General features: G+C 40.8%; 1 protein-coding gene across 1 annotated transcript; it reads right to left on the bottom strand.

Annotated features, from left to right (window-relative positions):
- Positions 1-1602: 1602 nt before the first annotated feature.
- HEATR4 (HEAT repeat containing 4) lies at positions 1603-21089 on the bottom strand. Its single transcript, XM_075283425.1, has 16 exons — positions 20260-21089; positions 19999-20186; positions 19615-19755; positions 17524-17742; positions 15659-15784; positions 14835-14981; positions 13957-14117; positions 12773-12877; positions 12046-12164; positions 9941-10121; positions 9784-9853; positions 7311-7497; positions 7128-7206; positions 3552-3726; positions 3397-3452; positions 1603-1770 (listed from the first exon to the last, which is right to left on the bottom strand). The coding sequence occupies exons 1-16, from the start codon at positions 21087-21089 to the stop codon at positions 1603-1605; spliced, it is 2952 nt and encodes a 983-aa protein (XP_075139526.1).
- Positions 21090-22129: the final 1040 nt, after the last annotated feature.

The raw sequence follows: 22129 nt of genomic DNA, 5'->3' as shown, positions 1-22129 counted from the left end.
ATAATGATCCCGATCTTTTTAGGCGGGATCAAGGTCTCACGTTAGTTCCCACAATGCTTAGCTACTGGCCAATCATTGTGGGAAAAGCTAACATTAGGTTGAGCGATCGGGATTGGAAAAGATCAGCGATCAAGCAAATTTCACGGTCGCGATCGGCTGGAAAATGATCGAAAATCGGATTTTAAAATCGATCCTGAAATCTCAAGATCGGCTCAACCCTAATTACTATTTATCTATTCAATTTGGGTTCTTTTTGGCCCAGATTCTATCCAGATCAGCCAGTAATGACATATGTAAGTAAGCAATGGCATCCAATTCCCCACATCCTTGGAATAGGACTGTATATAAATCTGCTTTACTTGATCTAACTCTTTGTTATTAAAGGGGCTGCCAAGGCTTAAGTAGGTCTACTGTTTGAGGGTATCTCAAACAGTAGACCTGCTTAAGCCTGGGCAGCCCCTTTAATAACAAAGAGTTAATATTACACATTTTTACAGGTTTATCCTATTTTTTCACCCCAAAAGAAACCTATTTATAACAGCTATTCATGAAAGTCACAACTATACCAATACCATACTATGATAAAGCTAGGATTTCCTGATGTTGTACTTACATTTGCAATTGTTTGGCATTGGTAGATTGGGTATTTGTTTCTTCTTTCTTGTATGCACTTACATACAGAGGTATCAACAGTGTTCCCATCTGGGCAAGTTATACCCTAGCCACAAGATAGGAAATGAGTTGGAGATCAATTGGCATGTGTTCACTCAGGCTTTCACCAATCCAGGATATTGGGTTGATGGTGGGGCAATGTGTACACTTCTCTATTCACGTCAATGGGAGGACCAGAGGTAGCTGAGTGTTGTACTTCTTCCCTGGCAATCGAATTGAAATGAATGGAGCAGTGTGCATTCAGTTCAACCACCATTAAGAAAAAGGGGAAATAACCCATCCAATCAGTGGGGATGAAAGTGGTCTGCAAATTGTTCCCTATCCTATAAAAGGGGGGTTGACTTTCCCAGATGGCAAAAACACACAGAACCTTATTTAAACATTTAACAAGATTTGATATTTTTTATATAAATTTGTAACATTAAATATCTAATATATTTTCACTTATGTGTTATGTTTATTTGTTCCTTAAGCCCCATTATCCAAACATATCTACCACGTAGGTGCACTGCTTGTTACAGTACAAATATCAGAGGTGTGTCTGTGTAACAAACCATACATCAGTACATGACTAGGATGGACTGTTTGACCACTGGATGTAAAGAACGAAGGTTCCCATTCAATGACAACTTGATCAAGAATCAATACACAAAATGTGCTAGAAAATTATATAACAATTTATTAGACAATGAAACAGCTTTATTTGTTTTAACCAGAAACAAAACCTTCAAAATTGCAACTTGTAAAAGTATTGCAGAGGTTGTCCCATTCAATTCTATGAGACCATCATAGGGAAAAGGCTGATCAGTAGGGTCTCCACTATTGGATCCCCACCAATGTAAAATACGACATACATTTTTGAAAAGCTGGATAAGCACTCTTTAAAATGAAACTTCAGCAAATCCCATTTTAGTTTTACTTTATAATGTTTTACAGTTTTATTTCAGAAAGTGACTTCACACTTGGATCTGATTCCAGGTTAGAATGGGACAGATCTGTGCTGTGTCTCGCTCCTGTAGTAACGGATAGCTCAGATGTAATAGATGTACTGCTTACTGTCTGATGAGACTTTGGCCTTAATTCATTCACTGTTAGGGCCTGGAAAACATATTGACAGCATCACTTACATGTATATCTTACTATGTACAGTATATAGAACTGTTCAATAATTCACTGTCAACTCTTCTGTTTCTAGAGCTCACAATCTCATTTTCCTATATCAGACACTTGGATGCATACTTTAAGTGTAGGGGCGGAAACTGGGACAAAATCCAAGCAAACACAGGAACGTTCCATAGAGGCTTAATATTTTGGTTCCAATCCATGACACCAGTGCCAACATCTGGTATAACCGAAAGCCTTACTAGCATGGGAGCAAAAACAGAGGGCTCTTATTGATGAGTAAGGGCTAGTTCACACAGAGTTTTTTGGCAGTGGATTTTGAGGCGGAATCCACCTCAAAATCTGCTTCCAAAAACAGCTCCCATTGACATGGGGGTCGCTCGCTTCTTTTTTCCGCTAGCTAGTAGCAGCTAGTAGCAGAAAAAAGAAGTGACATGTCTTATCTTGCCGCAGATTCCATGGCTGAATCAGCCACAGCGTCTGTGGCTCGAGACACACTCCAGTGTAGGCCCACTCATTCAGGCCTACACAGAAGCAGGATACCGCTACGGAAAGCCGATGCTGCATCGGCATTCTGTCGCAGCACAGAATGTTCACATGGTGGAAATGGTTTCCGTGACCTTTTCCGCTGTGTGAACATAGCCTTAGGATGCCTTCTGTGTTAAAGCAGTACCTTCCTGTCCTCTGAGGTAGGGTGTGTTATAAACCACAGCAAACCTTAAAGTCAGCTTAATTCTGTGCACTATTAGCTTTGCTATGGTATATAACATGCCAGGGCCCCAAAAACATGCAACATTTTACAATCACAGCAAAGTGGATGGGATTCTAGCATGTCAGCTATACCTATGGAAACGCCATATCTTCCCTATAGGTATAAGGGAAGCAGAAAGTCTGCAGAGGAAACTCTTAGCCTAAAGGAGTACCATAGATTAGGGACAAAAACCTGCAAACCAAAAAAGCAGGATTGTTAAAGGGGTTGTCCAGTCAAAACTTTTAAAGTTTAAATCTGCTGGTGGCAGTGAAAGAAATAATAAAAGAATAGGAATATGCATACTAAAAGATTATATATATATATATATATATATATATATATATATATATTTCATCCACTGTGTGTGTGTCTTTTATTTAATACATTTAAAATGAGTGCTAATAGTCTTTATTAAAAATTGCCCACCATTTGGTACATCTGGCTCCTTTTACAGACCCATGGACTACAAACAAGCTGAGTAACCTAATCTAGAAGTCCTACTTCTGTCCAAATGTTCCCCCCATTTTACTAACCTGTTGAATGTAGGTTAGCAAGAAATGAAGTATGACTACAGGGGGCACTATACTGTGTTGGGGGCAATTTACTTGTGGAGGTTAGTAAAAAGTGGCATTATACTGTGTGGGGCCAGTAAAGGGGATGTTATACTGAGGGGGGAGGACAATAAAGGGGGCATATGATTCTCAGCCCCCCCCTCCCCCTTAGCAAATACTGCATACAATCCTGTATAGACAGAAAACAGTATTTAGTTCAACTGGAGCAATATAAAGTTTTTTTCTTTATCTTTTCTTCAAAGATACAAGTATAAAAACACACTTTTATATGCACTTTACATGCAACTCAGTATCTGTACTTTTATACTCCACTGCAGACAGTGGACAGCTTTGGTCTGGAAATTTAAATAAATAAATAAATAAATTAAATGACCTTAAACAGGCTAAAAGATGACAAAAGAGGACTAAACCTAAAGTAAAAGCTGTGTAAGTACCTGACATTTCTGTTCCCAGAATATCCCAAAGTAACCCTGGTTCCTGTATCTTGTGTTTCCAGTTAGGGGTCGTTGGTACCAGGCGCCCCAGCTCTGCTTGCCCTAAAGCTAGATCTTCTTCATCCATCTTCAGTAATTTAGGAAACAACACTTCCTTCTGACACAGCTTTGATAACTGTTGAGAACATAAAAATTAGATATTGTTACGAAAGTAATAACCTCAAAGCCTGTCATCTACAATATTATCAAAACTACTAGATGAGATGTAGATGCAAGAAGCCAAAGATTCACAAACCAATCATAGGGTTTAGTAGAGGTAGGAGCCTTTAAGGGAAGCTGAAACATATATTGTTTGGTAGTATATAAAGTAAAAATGCAGAGAAAATTGTCTTTTTAATTTTATGCAAATTAGCCTGCAAGTTCAATGGGGTCAAGTGCACCATCTCTCCTCAAGAATCTAGTACCACCGCTTTAGCCATGATTGACATCCTCAGACTTTGTCTGTGCTGTTCGCTTTGCTGCCATTGGTAGTTGCACTGTCATGTCCTTGGTTTTATCCACGTTACCAATGACCACATACTGCACATCCACGTATGCCAGTCATTACACCTTACAATTACAGATGGATCGTTAGAGAGACATGAGGTAACAATTTTGGCAGGATAATATTAGTGCCATATGAGCAGGTTGGCAGCCGGATACTACAGTCATGACTAGAAGGAAGTTCAGGTATAAAATGGAGAACAGGAAGGTGGAAACAGCAGGCTGGATAGCAGGACACAGTCTGGGCAGCTGAGCCAGACATGACAAACCTGGAGAAGTAGATCCTGAATTAGCAATACAGGAATAGTCCTAAAATAGTGATAATCCTCAAGCCTTGGCATGGTTTAAGTAGCAAATCATCACAAGCAGCCAATGGGACAGCATAATGTTGCATAGCACTAAAGTCCAGCACAGAAGGGGTTAAGGACTGTTCAGCCGTGGATAGGTAAGGAAGGGTTCACTGTATTGTTGAATTCCGTTATGAAGGTGTCCATTAAAAAAGAAAAAAAGACACCTATCATAACAAACATTAACGGACACTAGCTGATGTTAATGTGTCCGTTTATTTATACCGTCAGGTTTTTTTGTTTTGTTTTGTTTCTGCTTTCTGAGCATGCGCAGAAAAAAACGGACACAATAACAGACAGTAACGGATGGCTATCAGTTACTGTCTGTTATACAGTAAGTCCGTTGCACATAGATTTCAATGTTAAAAAAATAATGGACACTTGCCGTCCGTTTTTTCAAACGGACACATAAGTCCTGCATGTAGGATTTTTTTGTCCGCTAGGAAAAAACGGACTTGTGACAGATTGGGTGTAAACGGACACAAGATAAAATCCCATTGAAATGAATGGAAATTTTTACGGATTTCTGACAATTCAGCTAGTGTCCATTACTAAAATCTTGTAACGGACAATAGCTACGGATACTACTGACGGTCACCAATGGTAGTATGAACGCCACCTAATAGATAATGCAGTCTGTAACCAGAATAGAAAAGTAACATTTGCAGTTAGGACATAGAACAGACCACCAGGGTCTAAAAACATCGTGTAAGCAGGGAGGAGGTGAGCCATGACCATGCCCCTGGGCTTTTGAGATTTCCAAAGTATCCTGAATTTGGCTGGACTATCATATGTTTACATTTATCATGCAACAACTCTTATATTGATGAAAAAATATGTTTTATGCTATTAATATGATTTCCCTTGCGTGCTATATAAAATATATATAGTATGTCTAAATGCTCTGGGATTGCATGTTTGTGCAGTGTGAGAGTGATCGGATATGGCGCTCTGCTACCCAGTTTTTCTACATACAGTCCTATGAAAAAGTTTGGGCACCCCTATTAATCTTAATCATTTTTAGTTCTAAATATTTTGGTATTTGCAACAGCCATTTCAGTTTGATATATCTAATAACTGATGGACACAGTAATATTTCAGGATTGAAATGAGGTTTATTGTACTAACAGAAAATGTGCAATATGCATTAAACCAAAATTTGACCGGTGCAAAAGTATGGGCACCTCAACAGAAAAGTGACATTAATATTTAGTAGATCCTCCTTTTGCAAAGATAACAGCCTCTAGTCGCTTCCTGTAGCTTTTAATCAGTTCCTGGATCCTGGATAAAGGTATTTTGGACAAACAATTCAAGTTCAGTTAAGTTAGATGGTCGCCGAGCATGGACAGCCCGCTTCAAATCATCCCACAGATGTTCAATGATATTCAGGTCTGGGGACTGGGATGGCCATTCCAGAACATTGTAATTGTTCCTCTGCATGAATGCCTGAGTTGATTTGGAGCAGTGTTTTGGATCATTGTCTTGCTGAAATATCCATCCCCGGCGTAACTTCACTGTTTCTTGAACATTATTCTCAAGAATCTGCTGATACTGAGTGGAATCCATGTGACCCTCAACTTTAACAAGATTCCCGATGCCGGCATTGGCCACACAGCCCCAAAGCATGATGGAACCTCCACCAAATTTTACAGTGGGTAGCAAGTGTTTTTCTTGGAATGCTGTTTCTTTTTGGACGCCATGCATAACGCCTTTTTTTATAACCAAACAACTCAATCTTTGTTTCCAAAATGAAGTTGGCTTCTCCAAATGTGCTTTTGCATACCTCAGGCAACTCTATTTGTGGCGTACGTGCAGAAACGGCTTCTTTCTCATCACTCTCCCATACAGCTTCTCCTTGTGCAAAGTGCGCTGTATTGCTGACTGATGCACAGTGACACCATCTGCAGCAAGATGATGCTGCAGCTCTTTGGAGGTGGTCTGTGGATTGTCCTTGACTGTTCTCACCATTCTTCTTCTCTGCCTTTCTGATATTTTTCTTGGCCTGCCACTTCTGGGCTTAACAAGAACTGTCCCTGTGGTCTTCCATCTCCTTACTATGTTCCTCACAGTGGAAACTGACAGGTTAAATCTCTGAGACAACGTTTTGTATCCTTCCCCTGAACAACTATGTTGAACAATCTTTGTTTTCAGATCATTTGAGAGCGGGCTGTCCATGTTCGGCGACCATCAAACTTAACTGAACTTGAATTGTTTTGTAGAAAGAAATGGTCCAAAATACCTTCATCCAGGATCCAGGAACTGATTAAAAGCTACAGGAAGCGACTAGAGGCTGTTATCTTTGCAAAAGGAGGATGTACTAAATATTAATGTCACTTTTCTGTTGAGGTGCCCATATTTTTGCACCGGTCAAATTTTGGTTTAATGCATATTGCGCATTTTCTGTTAGTACAATAAACCTCATTTCAATCCTGAAATATTACTGTGTCCATCAGTTATTAGATATATCAAACTGAAATGGCTGTTGCAAACACCAAAATATTTAGAGCTAAAAATGATTAAGATTAATAGGGGTGCCCAAACTTTTTCATAGGACTGTAGATTAGGTGTCGGGATGAACACTAGTACTAAAATAGTGACATCAAATATTTGGTTGTCATTGGCTTCTACAGTTGCATATGCCATATACACTTAGTAAATGAGTGAACATAGATTACATAACACTTACCTGATGCCTGACTTGTGCCATCATCTCCTGATTCCCCTTATGAGCCATGTTTAATGTAGTCAATGTCTGTTTCACCTCCCTAATTTTCAGAAAGTCAGTAAAATAATATATTATTATTAACTACTGTAGTAAAACTAGGTAGGGTTACTATTTTTTCTCATAGAGCCATACTACATGTCTCACCTACTGGCGAGCTCATGGGACTCCAGTGTCAATCTATCTTGAAGCACATGTTGAACTTCATCGTCACACAGGTTCAGTGAAGCAATGCAGCGATAGGCTTCTATTCGCACCCCTGGCTCTTTATCCCGTACAGCCCATAATATTAGTTCTTTCACACGTGCCGTGATGTGGCCAATTTTACCTAAAGCTTGGAATAAAATATTACACTAGATAACATATGTAAAGCTGTGTGAGGGCTGATAAGTTGTGGTTCTTATTGACACCATGGGGGAAATCTCTGGTCTAGAAAGCTGAATAAGATAAGATAATCCTTTAATAGTTCCAGCGTGGAGAAATTTCAGTGTTACAACAGCATGATAATACGGATACAGGGTAATAATAGTAATGTATTACAGAAAGAGACACACATAAGATCAGAATAGTAGATAGAAAAATACTAGGAGTCATAGCAGCTAAAGAAAAAAAAAACAAAAGAAGACTTCAGGATCATTTATCTATCTCTCTTTGCTTGGTCTAATGTTGATTATACAGCCTGACCGCGGTTGGCTACGGAAGGACCTCCAATAAAGCTCCTTCTTATACTTGGGGTGAAGCAGTTGGTCACTGACAGTACTGCCCAGTACTGTCACGTTCTCATACATGGGGTGGGATTTGTTCTCCAGCATAGAGCTCACCATGGACAGTATCCTTTTGTCACCCACCACCTGTACTGGGTCCAGGGGTCTCCCCAGGACAGAGTTGGTCCTTCTAATCAGCCTGTCAAATTTATTTCTGTCCCTGGCTGGTATGCTACTCCCCCTGCAGGCCACACCGAAAAAGATGGCTGAAGCAACCACAGAGTTGAAAAAGGGCCTAAGAAGTACCCAATGGACTCCAAAGGCCCTCAGCCTCCTGAGCAGGTAGAGTCTGCTGTGACCCTTTCCATGCAGTGCATACATGTGACTCGCTCAGTCCAGTTTATTATTGAGGAGCACACCCAGATACTTATAGGTTTTGACTACTGTATCTCAACGCATTACCCTTGGATATCCACCAGAATTGGAGCACTTCTCGCTTACTAAAGTCCACCACCATCTCCTTGGTCTTCCCAGAATGAATCCTGAGGTGGTTCTGCTGGCACCATTCTACAAAATCATCAGGTTCTTCCTGCCATTCTGTGTGCTATGAGGTAGATGGACAAACACATAGCACATATACATATCATATTCAGCAATTTTCCAATATACTGTACTTTCTGTATCAATTCCTCATGATTTTCTAGATCTTTGCTTTCTGCCTGCTAACCTCCAATGGATAAAAATCAGTCCATGATCATGTGATATACAGTCCATGGTCATGTGATATACAGTCCATGATCATGTGATATACAGTCCATGGTCATGTGATATACAGTCCATGGTCATGTGATATACAGTCCATGGTCATGTGATGGACACACAGGTGCACAGCTCGTTACCAGGCAGATGTCTGATTATTGTGCTGTGACTATAACGAACTTTACACCTGTGTTTATCACATGACCATGGATTGTATATTACATCACCATGGACTATATATTACATGAATGACAGAAAGCAGAGATCTAGAAAACTAGGAAGAATTGATACAGAAAGTATATTGGAAAATTGTGTAACTTTTCATTATGCAAACAATAACATTTGTTCCCCAATATTGGCCTGACAGTGGACAACCCCTTTAAATGTAGCATCAATATTGTCATCTGAATGAGGCCTAACACATAGAAGAAAAGGATATACTATACAATACAGTTCCACAATTATAATCATAGTCAGTGAAAGACTCTCCCATGGGAAGATCTGGTGAGAAGTGAGGTTAACACTGTATAAGCATAGACTTTCTAAGAGCCTGTACACTCCTCAGCTTTTTCTTCCATATCATTGACATGTCAGTTTAGTATACCAAGAAGTACACTTTAATAGTAAATAAAAAATATTGCATTAAAAAATTATTAAAATTTTATATTCATCAGTAAATACTGATGTTCGTTCTAAGGCCTCTAACATGTACAATGTAAACTTCTCCCATATTTGTTAACATAAAGCACATCCATGGACAGTATACATTGATGTTCTTTATGTAAGTGGATACAGGAGCATCAGAAGACCCATTTACACTACTGGATTTTCTTCTGCTTATGAGCATTGTATGATGATTGGTGCTCATTTATATCTAGAAGACTGTACAAATGTTAGTTAGAATGTCTTGTTATTGTCTGCAGGATTTACCTGCTGACATAGGGTGGTGTGCTATGGACAGCAGATGAATTTATACCCCCATAAACAATGTGATCAGGTGATAAACAATCCTTTGCTCATTGTCAAATCGATGCTGGGATGGGGCTCAGGAACAAGTACTAAAATGTAATTGTTCGCTTGCTCATCAGCCCTTCACATCTGCTTTCAGAGGCCAAATAACTACAAGAATATATTCCTGAAAGTCTGGTACTACTAACCTTTCAGTGCATGTGCTTTGATTTTCCATACTGGATCACTCTGAACTAGTTCATAGAGACAATTCATGACCTAGAAATATACAGAGATGGAGAAAAGTTGTAAATTATGTTTTTCACCCTACAACAAGGAATTTTTACTGTCTGCTTTAATACTCACCATCTCATCTTTAATGCCAAGTAACCCAGCCGCCCAACAGGCCTGCCTGCGAACAGCTAAGAAGTCATTCTCAAAGCACTGCAAGAATCCCGGGAGCAGCTGAGCAGTCATAATCTGTAGGAAGCCAATAAGAGATAAAGCCTGTACCTTAGTCTTCCAGCTATCGCTCTCCAAGTGCTGTCTGGAAATGACATTCAGATTATAATAATTAGTCGTAATTATATATTCCCATTACTGCAACACTAAAGTTACATTAGCGGGTGGCTTTCCTTTCCTAAGGTTATCAGAAGACCAGAATAACAGATAGGCAGACCGCTGAAATTTCAATTACATATAGAGACCAACAGATCCCATTGACTGTAATGGGATCCGTTGGGTGTCTGTCATTTTAAAACTGAAAGCAGCAGACGAAAAAGCTGTGCATGCAAGACAATTTGTCACCAGATTTTAGGTGTACATTGTGATGGAGTCTCTAAATGTGAATGTAGCCTTAATTATAATAAGTAGTCTCTTCTATCAGAATGGCTGTCTATGTAGCAAAGGCAACTTCTTCCTACATCTGGTCAGGATACATGTACAGTCAGGGGTGTAGCTTAATAGAGGTTGCAACAGTAACTACTGGGTCCAAAACCTTTAAGGGACCCGGTGGTAGATATTTACATTGGGGCCCAGTAGCATCAAGGTACACCCCTGTGTCCAGTCATACCACTTTATGGTCAAATAATGAGAGATCTGACTGTTCTGTATTGCAGATTGATTTTTCTAACAGATGGGGGATCTGTTGCAACCAACCATGTAGGTAGAACACCTCATACACTCAATACAGGCTGTTGTTTGTTGTTTTGAAGGGTATTTTCAGGTAGCACAGTAGTAATGGAGCATGATGGCATTTTCACCCAACATGCATTATTATGCTGGGCAGGCCTCAGATGAGTTATCGTAATGTATACAGTGACTTAAAGGGGTTTTCCTAATAATGACTGTTATTCCCAATCCAAGTGTGTGATTACTGGTGGACCAACTAGTGATCACAAGGACATGCTCCCAGAGTGAAAGGAGTTGTAGTGCAGATGCTTTACTTCCTCTTCTTTCACTTCCATGGAACTGTTAGTCTACATTCACATGGCATCCAGTGAACAGGAATTCCTCTTCGTTTTTCAGAGTCATATGTGGCCCATTGCAAGGATCCTATCTATACTGTTAGTTTATGTAAATTGAAGAATTTGCCTGCTTTGTTTGCCTGCTATGTGAAATTATTCATCCCATTCTTTATAAATTGTTTCCATCAAGCAAGTGGCATAAGTACCACTGTAGCATCCATAGTGTCTGTCACATGGCCCATGACCTTAAGGGGTCCAGTCGGCCCCTGCTGCTTTTAATTTTTATTAGGCTGTTACCTGCTGGAGTAATCCCAGCAAGTTACAGGCCCTATCTGCTCCCCATTCCTTCTCACATCGTCTCTACTTCCCCTTATGCCTAGCTCCAGGGCTCTATGTACTTCCCATATCACATCGCTGGGGCCCCTGGAGGGAAGCAGAGGTGGCCGTGAGCAACAGTAGGGATGGGTAAATAAGGCTGTGGGCCAGCAAACCCCGCCACTTCATAATATCCTGTTTAGCAAGCTGGGGGGAGGTGGCCTTGACTGTTTGATAAAGAATACAGAAAGTGAGAAGAAGACACAGCAGACAAAGCCGCTGAAACAGAAAAATAGAAAACCCCTTTAAATATTAGGGTTTTTTTAGTATTTTTTATAGAGAATACAAAAATCCCCTGCTCAGTAAGCACATAATACAAAATTACATTTTTGCATGCCTTTTTATATCTGTTTGTCATATCAACACAAATGTTTTATTAGACTCCTATACTTGTACGAGCAATGGAGAGAACCCCTGAACCAGCAGAGGGTGCACATGCCTCTTCTTAAATGAGACCCACCCTCCGTGTGGGCTTTGCTGTTAGCTAGTGTACATTTTCTACATTATTTATGCCTGATTTTTGGAGTGAATGATAATAAATCTTTGCTACACCCCCTTTTCAGGAAACTCGATTTGCTCAACAAGAAAACTGGCGTATAAGGCATAATAAATCTGCCCCAGTATTCGTACTTTATTTGATCATGTACTTCCTTTCCCTGGTCCAGTTTGCCCAGTGCCTTGGCAGCTGCCCCTCGAACAGCAGGGCTCCAGTCATTCCACATCAGATGGCTTAATTTGTTTTTCACTCCCTGCATAGAAAAAGAAACATTTCTACTCATTGTGAAATCCTAAAGTAAAAGTTAGTTGTGATGGCATGGCAAATAACCTTTAACCATAAACTGTACACACAGGCTATAAGCATTTGGGTACTGGCCTACGTGAAATGCCCTAAAGCCAGGTAACAAGTGAGTTTTTATAAAGGTGAAACTCATTGTTGCCAGAAGCACATCACCTTTGTAAATAGGTATTTGCTGCAACAATATGCAAACTGTACGGAGACTCGTCGATCATATTACAATTTGCGTTAAGCAGAGTGAAAAGTCCCTTAAACAAGAGCCGATCAACTTGTTCTAGTGTCCATTGGCATTCATTAGGGCTAAAAATACAATGGCATATGGGGCATATGTTATTGCAAACAAACAGTATTTGATTATTTTATATTATCACAAAAGTCCAGTTGAAGTACTGCTATCATGGCTAAGATATTGGATGCTACAGACTTGGTTCAATATGTCGCCATAGAGCCCTGGCCTAACAAGAATATTTCTATGATCACTTCACTAAATCTAGACTGCTTATATAGCTTGTAGGCATGAAGCACATGGCATTACATGCAATCCTGGCAGGACTCACTTACTTGGTTTATTTTCCCTTGCAGGACAGACAGCACTTTGCAGGACAAAATTCTTTCTCCCCATTTACCGCTGCTCAGGGCTTCTCCCAGCATGGAATGGATCAGGTTCTAGTGGAAAAGAGAAAAGACTGGAATATAATATATAAAATATCTCCAGAAAATCAAAGACATTAAGATTAATCTTGGTTTGAGAATGTTTCTCAAATTAACATTAGTGCCATGTTGGGGCTTTAAAGGGATCCTATCATACAAACGCTTTTGTTTTTCTGAGTAACATGTTATTCTTCTCCTACCTTTGCGGACATTGCTGACGAAGATGGAGGCGGCGCTGGACAGAGTTCTCTCGCAGCATTGGCGACACCCCCAGTGCTGTTTGAGCGCTGGTGCCCACCCCCAGTGCTGTGAGATAACTCATTTGCATACCGACAAAAAACGGGATTTCAGGCGAGCAGCGGCGCAGAGAAGACAACGAAAGGTAGGAGATGAATAGCGTTTCTTAAGGCTATTCCGACGTGTTGATCAGAAAAAAGGCATTTGTATGATAGGATCCCTTTAATAGGAACAGAAACATACCTTTGCAGCCACAAAGCATTGAAGCAATTCAGTGATAATTATTTTTTATGGATATTTAAATAGGCCTGCAAGTACTTAAGAAGCCAGATTTGGCAATGGACAGATGCAAATGAAGTGGTTCTCCTCTGGAATTGGTGCCCAATGTCTCCTCTTTAAACTAAACTTTAAATTAAACTAAAGCCCCACCTAGTGAGCGATAAGGCGTTGCAAAAACGCATTGCGGTTTTCACAGAGGTCAACAGAGGTTTTCAAAGCAGATCTGCTTTTTAAAACTATACCTGAAGCACTTTACCACCTAAGGGTCCATTGACACAGAGTAACGTGCCGCGTGATGTGGCATGTATACGGCATGTGAGACTTTGCACGCCGTAAAAGCTCCCATTGATTTCATGGGAGCCTGGATCGTAAACACTGCGTTATTTTGCGGCCGCAAAATCACACCGCAAAATAACGCGGCGTATACGATCCAGGCTCCCATTGAAATCAATGGGAGCTTTTACGTTTTACGGTGCGCAAAGTCTTACACGCCGTATACATGCCACATCACGCGGCACGTTACTCCGTGTGAATGGACCCTTAGCATTGTGTTCCCATCGTAGTAACATATCACTTACTGTGTGCTTACTAAGTTCACGTAGAATGTAAAGCGCCTGCTCCTGTGTTCCTTGGTTGGTTGCTGCAAACATCTGCTCCAGGATCCGCCTTATTACCAGATAACTGGGATTGCCTTCCAGAGCAAGACACTGAGCAGCAGCCCAGCTATCTACATCTGTCCCTGAACACAGAAAGATCAAAACTAAATTTAATATCTCATAATAAAATATCAGGTATTCCAAAAAATCATTATCAATAAAAAAAAAAAAAAAATCATAGTTCCCTGCCAACAGTAAGGAAAAGCAGCGGGGCTTATTAAAACTGTCCAAAATGGGCAATCCTGTTGGGTTTGGCTGTTCCCTAATTTTACTTGACTTATGTATTTGGGTAATGTATGAAGATTTATATTATATGTGATGTATTCATGAAAGGTAATAATTATCAAGTGTCCCACAAGATGGCTGTGATAGAGCCTACTGTTCCCAAAATGATCCTCTCTTTGCCCAGGCTTGGACTTACTTCAATTGAAGTTTTTCACAGATTCAAGGATCATCCTGGCACCTGGGTGCAATATTATTTTCAACTACATCCAGGAGGGGGATGAAGGAAATGTATAAATAAGAAAAATATGGATTATGTTTTGTTTTTGTTTTTTTTTTGGGGGGGGGGGCAACAGGAGACAATGATAAGAATGATTGCTTGTTGGACAACTAATATGCTTCACTCCAGTACCCTGGAAGATGGGGGCGCCTTTTGAAACCTCTGCCTGGGGCATCAGTAGATCCTGTTCCAACCTCAAATGCATCTATTATTAAATACTTTTGTGCTACTTTCGTAAGGGGACAATCCTGTGTATCTCACCACACTCAGGATGAGAAGAAGCAAAACATTTTAATACCACTTTCCAGGGCCTTGAACATGATCGTCCTTGCTTCTTCACTTGCTTCCTGGATAAGATATTGACACAGGGCAGCTGTCATCTTTACAAGACCATCCTCCTCTTGCAATGCTTTAGAGACTAGATTTAGTATCTCTGCAGGAAACACTGACAAAGCCAATGGCTCATTAGATTGTATATTTGTAGTAAATACTTCAAAAGGGTATTCGGGAAAATCAATGGCCTAACAAAAGGAAACCATTTAAGATATTATCCAACTGTTATTGCCCCACTGGATCTACAGAAATGACATCATACATATTATGCAGCCAATCACTGATCTCAGCAATGATTGGCTACTGTGTTCATGGTAATGATGTATTATATATGATGTTATCATTGCAGCCAGTGACATAACTAGGGATGGCGGGGCCCCAAGGTGAACATTTGACATGGTCTTCCTCCCCCCTTCCTTCGATGTTGCCCTAAGCAGGTTTTGAACCCAGGACCCCAGCACTGCAAGGCTGCAGTGCTAACTGCTGAGTCCCCCGTGCTGCCTAGAATGGATCCATTTTTCCCATTCTTCTGGTCCATCTGAGGAAACAACTATGCAGTTGAATCTAGAGGAAGATAAATCTGTCCCTGGGTGAAGGAAAATTTAGCTATGAACCGCCTTCAATTCTTTCAAATTGAGGAGGAGGAGATCTTGTATCCCAGCAGTCTGGCATCTTGAGCTTCAAGACAACTAAAGATAAAGTCTGTCTGCTCAGTAAAACAATGAGAATCATTGTATAAATATAAGATGAGGAAATGCTAAGTGTTGGTGACTCTGTGCTAGTACTCACCAATCTTTTGAGGTGCAGCAACAGCAGAAGAGGCCATGGTTATAAGAGCCGAGATTTTATGGCTATTGTGTACATTATTAAGATCTCTTGTAAGTTGCTCCAGGGTGACATCTTTCCAACTTGCACCTGAAATCACCAGAGTGGACTGGATTGTATTTTCAGGAGATTCGCACATTTTAGTATACATTCACATGGCAACATTTGCTCTGTATTTTACATCGGTGTCTTAAACCACAACCAGGAGTGGAACACAAACGGAGAGATTTACACATCCTCCATATTTTGGAGCCACTCCTGTTTTCAGGAAAACAAAAAGTGCAGTAGATTTTGTATCCTGTTTGGGAATATAAAGAAATTATGGAGGTTCTTTTTATTTTCAACTAGTTTCAATGAACTCACATATTCATGACAAAACAAGGGAAATAATAAAGAGTTTCTCATTTTTATTTTTATTTTCCCTCTGTTTGCTATGCAGAGATCCGGTGACACCTCTGCACTCTTAGTGCTCATTTATTGGAGCGATCAATATCCTTATTTTTTTTTTTCTTTTACCAAAAGCTCACAATGATGTAAAATACACCGGGTATCACTGTCATCGCTTACTGTTTTCCCAACCACTTTCTGTATTCTCGCCTTCACTAATAATAACATTAGGATGCAGGCAGCTAACCTGGGGCCACACATAGCAGAAAACACCACAGCATTTTACAGTACTTACAAAGTGGATGAGATTCTGGAAAATACATGCAGTGGACATGCTGCGATTTCAAAAAACAACGCATTTTTGTAAATTTCAGCATGTCAATTATACCTATGGAAACGCTGGCGTTTTCTGTGCAACCATAACTGAAACAGAAAGTCCGCAGAGTATAACTATTAGCTGTGGGAAAAAACTCTTTTGTGGCCGTGGCTCGCTACACAGGACCTTAGTCTAATGGACACCACTGAGATCACGGCTGTAGCTTCATGACTTATTCTTAGATAGGCGATAAAAGTAAAGATCAGTAAGTGTCTGACACCTGGTATCTCCTTTGATCAGCTGTTTGAAGGAGGCCTAGCCCTTGTGCACACTCTATACCTCTTCACTACTTTGCATGTCCTTTGTTTTATAGCAGCCATGCAATGTATTTACAGTCTTGTCCCATAGAAATGAATGGGTAAGGGCTCGTTCACATCTGCGCCGGCATTCTGTACTTGAGGTTTCCATTTCCTGCCTAAAACAGAGGCAGGAGACGGAAACCTGCAGGAGGCTTTCTCACCCATTCATTTGAATGGGTGAGAAAGCTGTCCGGCCGTGAGCGGCGGTGAGTGTTTTGCGCTCTCCGCCGCAAAAACGGGTTTTATAATCCGGACACAGAGTCGGATATGCAGTACTCTGTGTCCGGATAAAAAAATCCGGTTTCGCGGCGGAGAGCCTAAACCGCTCACCGCCGCTCACGGCCGGACCCGGTCTATGGTTTCCGTCTTCCGACTTGCAGAAGACGGAAACCATAGAACGGAGACCCTGAACGCAGGTGTGAACCTAGCGTAAGGCTGTCATTACATTGTATGACCATTAAACAGTGTAGGTATCATGGAACTTGCAGGAGTGTAACATCCCTTCAAACAATTGATCAGTGGGGGGTGCCAGTTTGAACCCTCACAGATTTTTGTTTCTTATTCATGAACTAGATTAAGGAGATGTCATGAAAAAAAGACCTAGACAATCCCTTCAAATTTACAGTTTGGTTTATCCAGGAGAGACTGTGCTTGGAGCTGCCATGTGTGACCTGCTTTTAGGTTGCCAGAGGTCACCAGAACTCAAATTCCCAGTGCATTTCTATGACAGCCTTATTCTGAGTTCCATCATTGTATACTGTACTTACTTAACAACCAGGCAGTTCTCCATTGAGTGACAATATTCTCTAGAACCTGCTTCTTAGTCAAAGTACCAGACTGTATTTCCTTAAGCTCACTGTCCCTCTCGCCAGGTACATTTGTTGATGTCTCTTTCTGAGGACTTATCTCCATCTTATCCACAACCACAGTAGGAAGGGCTACCCAACGATGGGCTCCTCTCTCAGGTCTCAAAGGCTGGTCCATATCTAATTACCAATATATATAGTACAATAGACATAGATACAATAAATATGATCAATAATATGCAAACATATTTTTAATTATTATTATTATTATTATTATTATTAATTATTATTTATTTATATAGCACCATTAATTCCATGGTGCTTTACATTTGGGGGTTTATATACGGTACACTAAATATACAAACTAATATAATACTAACAGTGACCAACTGGCGCAGTGGGATAGAGGGCCCTGCCCACAAGGGCTTACAGTCTAGGAATAAAGCCTGGCCATCACAATATGCTAAAACCACATGAATAAATGGTTTTGAGAACATAAAAACTAATAAACCCCCAAAGCCTGTTAACTGGTAGACATAAGTCCTAATTTCAGATCAGCCATGGAGAACAGAGGCCAAGTCATACTTGTTAGATAGTGAGATAGGGGTGGGTACAGTAAGCCCTGTCAGTAAGAGGTAAGGCATGTCCAAAAGGGGACCAGGAATCAGCTGTAAAGGGAAAGGGTGAAAAGAAGACAAAGGGATGGTCCAAAATGTTTTCCATATAATTCAATACATCCGATTCAAGCTACCGTATTTTACGGACTATAAGGCGCACTGGACTATAAGCCGCATTGCCCATGAGCGCCTTATAGTCCGTCTCGGTTCATATATAAGGCGCACCGGACTATAAGCCGCAGTCCGGTGCACATTATATGTTATTGAAAGCGGCGGCAGGCAGACTTTGCCAGCGGCCGCTTAACCCCCCGCGTGCCAGCCGCTTCTATTGGAAGCGCTCGGCAGGCGAGGAGGGGCTCTATCAGCAAAATCATGCTGATAGAGCCCAACCGTAAAAGTTAGATTAAACTACCCCCCCGTTTTAAAATAAAAGCCTGAAACAGAATGTGAAACTTACCGAGCGGTGCAGGGTGGGCGGGCATTCAGGCCTCCTCTTCCTCCGATGTTCCGTCCTCCTCCTCCGCCGCTCGCTGATAATGGCCTGGGCGCATGCGCAGTAGTAGAAGCATTATGATATTGCGCATGCGCCCAGGCCATTAGTTCGCGAGCGCCGGAGGAAGTGGTCAGGACATCGGAGGAAGAGGAGGCCTGAATGCTCGCATGCCCGCCGGCCCTGCACCGCTTGGTAAGTTTCACGTTCTGTTTCAGGCCGGCGTGACAGCAGGGCTGCCGGACACTTCCCATTCATTTCTATGGGAGCCGGCATGCGAGCGCTCCCCATAGAAATGAATGGACTGCTTTTTTCCATTCATTTCTATGGGGAGCGCTCGCATGCCGGCTCCCATAGAAATGAATGGGAAGTGTCTGTCCATTCATTTCTATGGGGAGCACTCGCATGCCGGCTCCCATAGAAATGAATGGGAAGTGTCTGTCCATTCATTTCTATGGGGAGCGCTCGCATGCCGGCTCCCATAGAAATGAATGGGAAGTGTCCGGCAGCCCTGCTGTTCCGTAGTGTGAATGCACCCTTACGGTGCCTTTTATGTATGTATGGAAGCGGCACGCAGACTTTGCCGCCGCTTCCAACCATATATAAGGCGCACCGGACTATAAGCCGCACTTACGATTTCTGAGGAAATCGTAGGTTTTTATGTGCGCCTTATAGTCCGGAAAATACGGTAATAGTAGGCTCATTCCTAGTGAAAATTCTAATTTTTGTCATGCTCAAAGGAGGGCTTTAGTTTAAAATAGAGTGTTGGGTTCGGACTCAAAGTATAGACACAGTCACAAATTTACACATGGCAATGTTGGCAATATAAATGTAAATAATAATTATCAATAGTATATATGTATGTATTCCAGGGGTTATAACACTGACAGATTATTTTTGCTTTTGCTTTGAGTTTTGCTTGGCTTATGCTTAATACCCGCTTACCTGTCTGTCCATCAGAAGAGATCCATTCTTTGTAAGGTCTCGGCATGGATTGCTGTACGTGTTTTTCATATTTACTATTGCTGTCCATGACAATGCATTTCTTTTTCTTTGTCCCATCCTGGTGAATAATTTTACTCAACCCTATTGTACAATAAAAACATTTTTAGTGTGTAATTGTTATCAGAAAGGTCTGTAACTTATTAATAAGATAAAAATTGGAACATGTGCACAATTTGTTGTTTTCCCATAGATGCCGTGACAAAATACAGTGACAGCTCTTTGAGACGACCCCCCCCCCCCAAAAAAAAAAAAAAAAAAAATGCATTCTAAATCACACTTATATACATGTGGTGACACCAATATGGCCTGAGATGGAAAGACTACCTGAGTAAAGCTCTCTCTCAAAATCATTTTCTGTGGCCAGGACATATTTTCCAGCCTTGGGATTCATCAGATCCTGAAGTCTTAAAGGTGGGGGCAATTCGAAATGCTTGATGGCTAAAGATTCTGCTGTCTTGTTTTTGGCAGCAACTTCCTGCATCTGTTTTTGAGGTGGTAAATAACCTGGAATCCTATAAGACAAAATAATGGTTAGAGATTGTTGGTTGTGATCTGGATTACTGAATATTACCATTACCAGCTTACTTGTAAAAAACTGGAAGAAGTGTCTCAGATTTAGGCTCTTTGGTGATATCCTTATGATGCTCTGGTTTGTACTTTTTTAGTTCTTTAAAAGTCGTTAAATCTTCTTCAGTCACGTGCCCATTATTAATAAGTTCACTGGAGTTACTGAACCCATAGTGTTTGGAGTGTGTGTCCTTGCTTTCTATATGGTGACCATCAATCCACCGTTCAGGAGCAGTTGTCAGCCTCTTCAGCTGAACTTCAGTAGATTTGTTGGGCTTACCATGTGAAAGACTCTGTTGATATGGTACTTTCATCCTAGGAGTCAATAATGTGGTTTCTTCAGTTAAGAATGTTTTTGGCTTCTCCTCGGTGAGATGTGAGGAACTACCATGTCTTGGTTCTTCAAGTTTCTTCCAAATACTATTTCCAAAGTCAATGCAACTTTTTGCTTTTAGTTTTTTGGAGGGCACTGGTATTTCTACACGGTGAGACTTTGGTTCTAATGTGCGTTGCTTTGGTTGTCTCCTTAAGACTGTTTTCATTCCTATTTGTGGAATTACATTTGAGGCATTGTACACATCTTTCGAATCCCACTCTTGATAAGACAAACTGGCGAGCCCTCTATCTTTGACCACTTCCTTAGAAAAATGAAGGTCACCAGCTGCATTCTGAATATATGTTTCCTGGCATTTCACAAAATGTTGAGTTGATGGGTGGACTTCATTAAGAGGAGATAACATAGGATTTTGGGAACGTAATCCATTTATGGGTATCATGAATTTGCCAATATTTTGCAATGGATCTCGACAAAATAGATTGGGTTCATAATAAAGTGTAGGCCGTTCCATCACATTGATTTTAATGCCTTTAAATAAAATTGATAGAAATAAATTATTTTTAGAGCTACTGGATTATGTGGTCAACAATAAAAAATTTTTTTACACTGCTATGTTGTTTATTTATTGTCAAGAGGTCCTCCTTAGGGCAGGCCATCGATGATTGATGGATGTGGCGACATCTGACCTCTGAGATCTGTGCCGATCAGCTAATGAAGAAGTCACAGTCTTTCCGCAAGCACCCCAATTCCCTTTATTCTTTACACAGGCATAGCAGCTCATACATGTGGTTGTGCCAAGTACTGCACAGGATTGAATGGGATGTCTGTTATGCCTTTGTTTTATGATAGGTTCTAAAATCTTATATAGGCTATAGGCTAAGGCCTCACTTAGAGAGCCACAGCCAAAAAAAGGCTCTGGAAAAGACTGCAGCCGAAACGCATGTCATTTTTTTACACTGCGTTTTTCACAGAAAGTCCACAGGGTTTTCCTCTGCAGACTTTCTGCCTCTATTATACCTATACAGAAAACACCAGTGTGTCCGTAGGTATAATGGACATGCTGCAATTTACAAAAACGCAAGTGTTTTTGAAATCGCAGCATTCCTGTTGCAGATTTTTTTTCTGCAATGCATGTATGGTATTAGCCAGAATCCCATTCACTTTGCAGGCAACGTAAAATGCAGTGTCTTTTTGCCGTGGTATTTCCAAAACACTGCATTTTCGAAAGGTGCAGCCCAGCCATGGGCTAAGGCCCCACTTTGTGAAGCACAGCTTTCTGTTGCAGATTTTGCTGTGAGTTTTTGAGCTAAAGCCAGGAGTGGATTGAGCAGAAGGTATAGGTATAAACACTTCCTATATATTTCCCATTCCTTTCTGAAACCATGCTTGGCTTTGGCTCAAAATAGGCAGCAAAATCTGCTATATAAAAAAGCTGTGTTTTCGCAAAGGAGGACCTTAGCCTTACACTGCCCAAAAATATATTGTAGATAAAAGATGAAATATATTTACCTGAAAAAGTAATACTGGACGTAATCTCCAAAGGTGAGACTG

The sequence above is a fragment of the Leptodactylus fuscus genome, chromosome 7 (genome assembly GCF_031893055.1).
Source record: "Leptodactylus fuscus isolate aLepFus1 chromosome 7, aLepFus1.hap2, whole genome shotgun sequence".
NCBI lineage: Eukaryota > Metazoa > Chordata > Amphibia > Anura > Leptodactylidae > Leptodactylus > Leptodactylus fuscus.
This window is presented reverse-complemented; position numbering and strand designations above follow the sequence as displayed.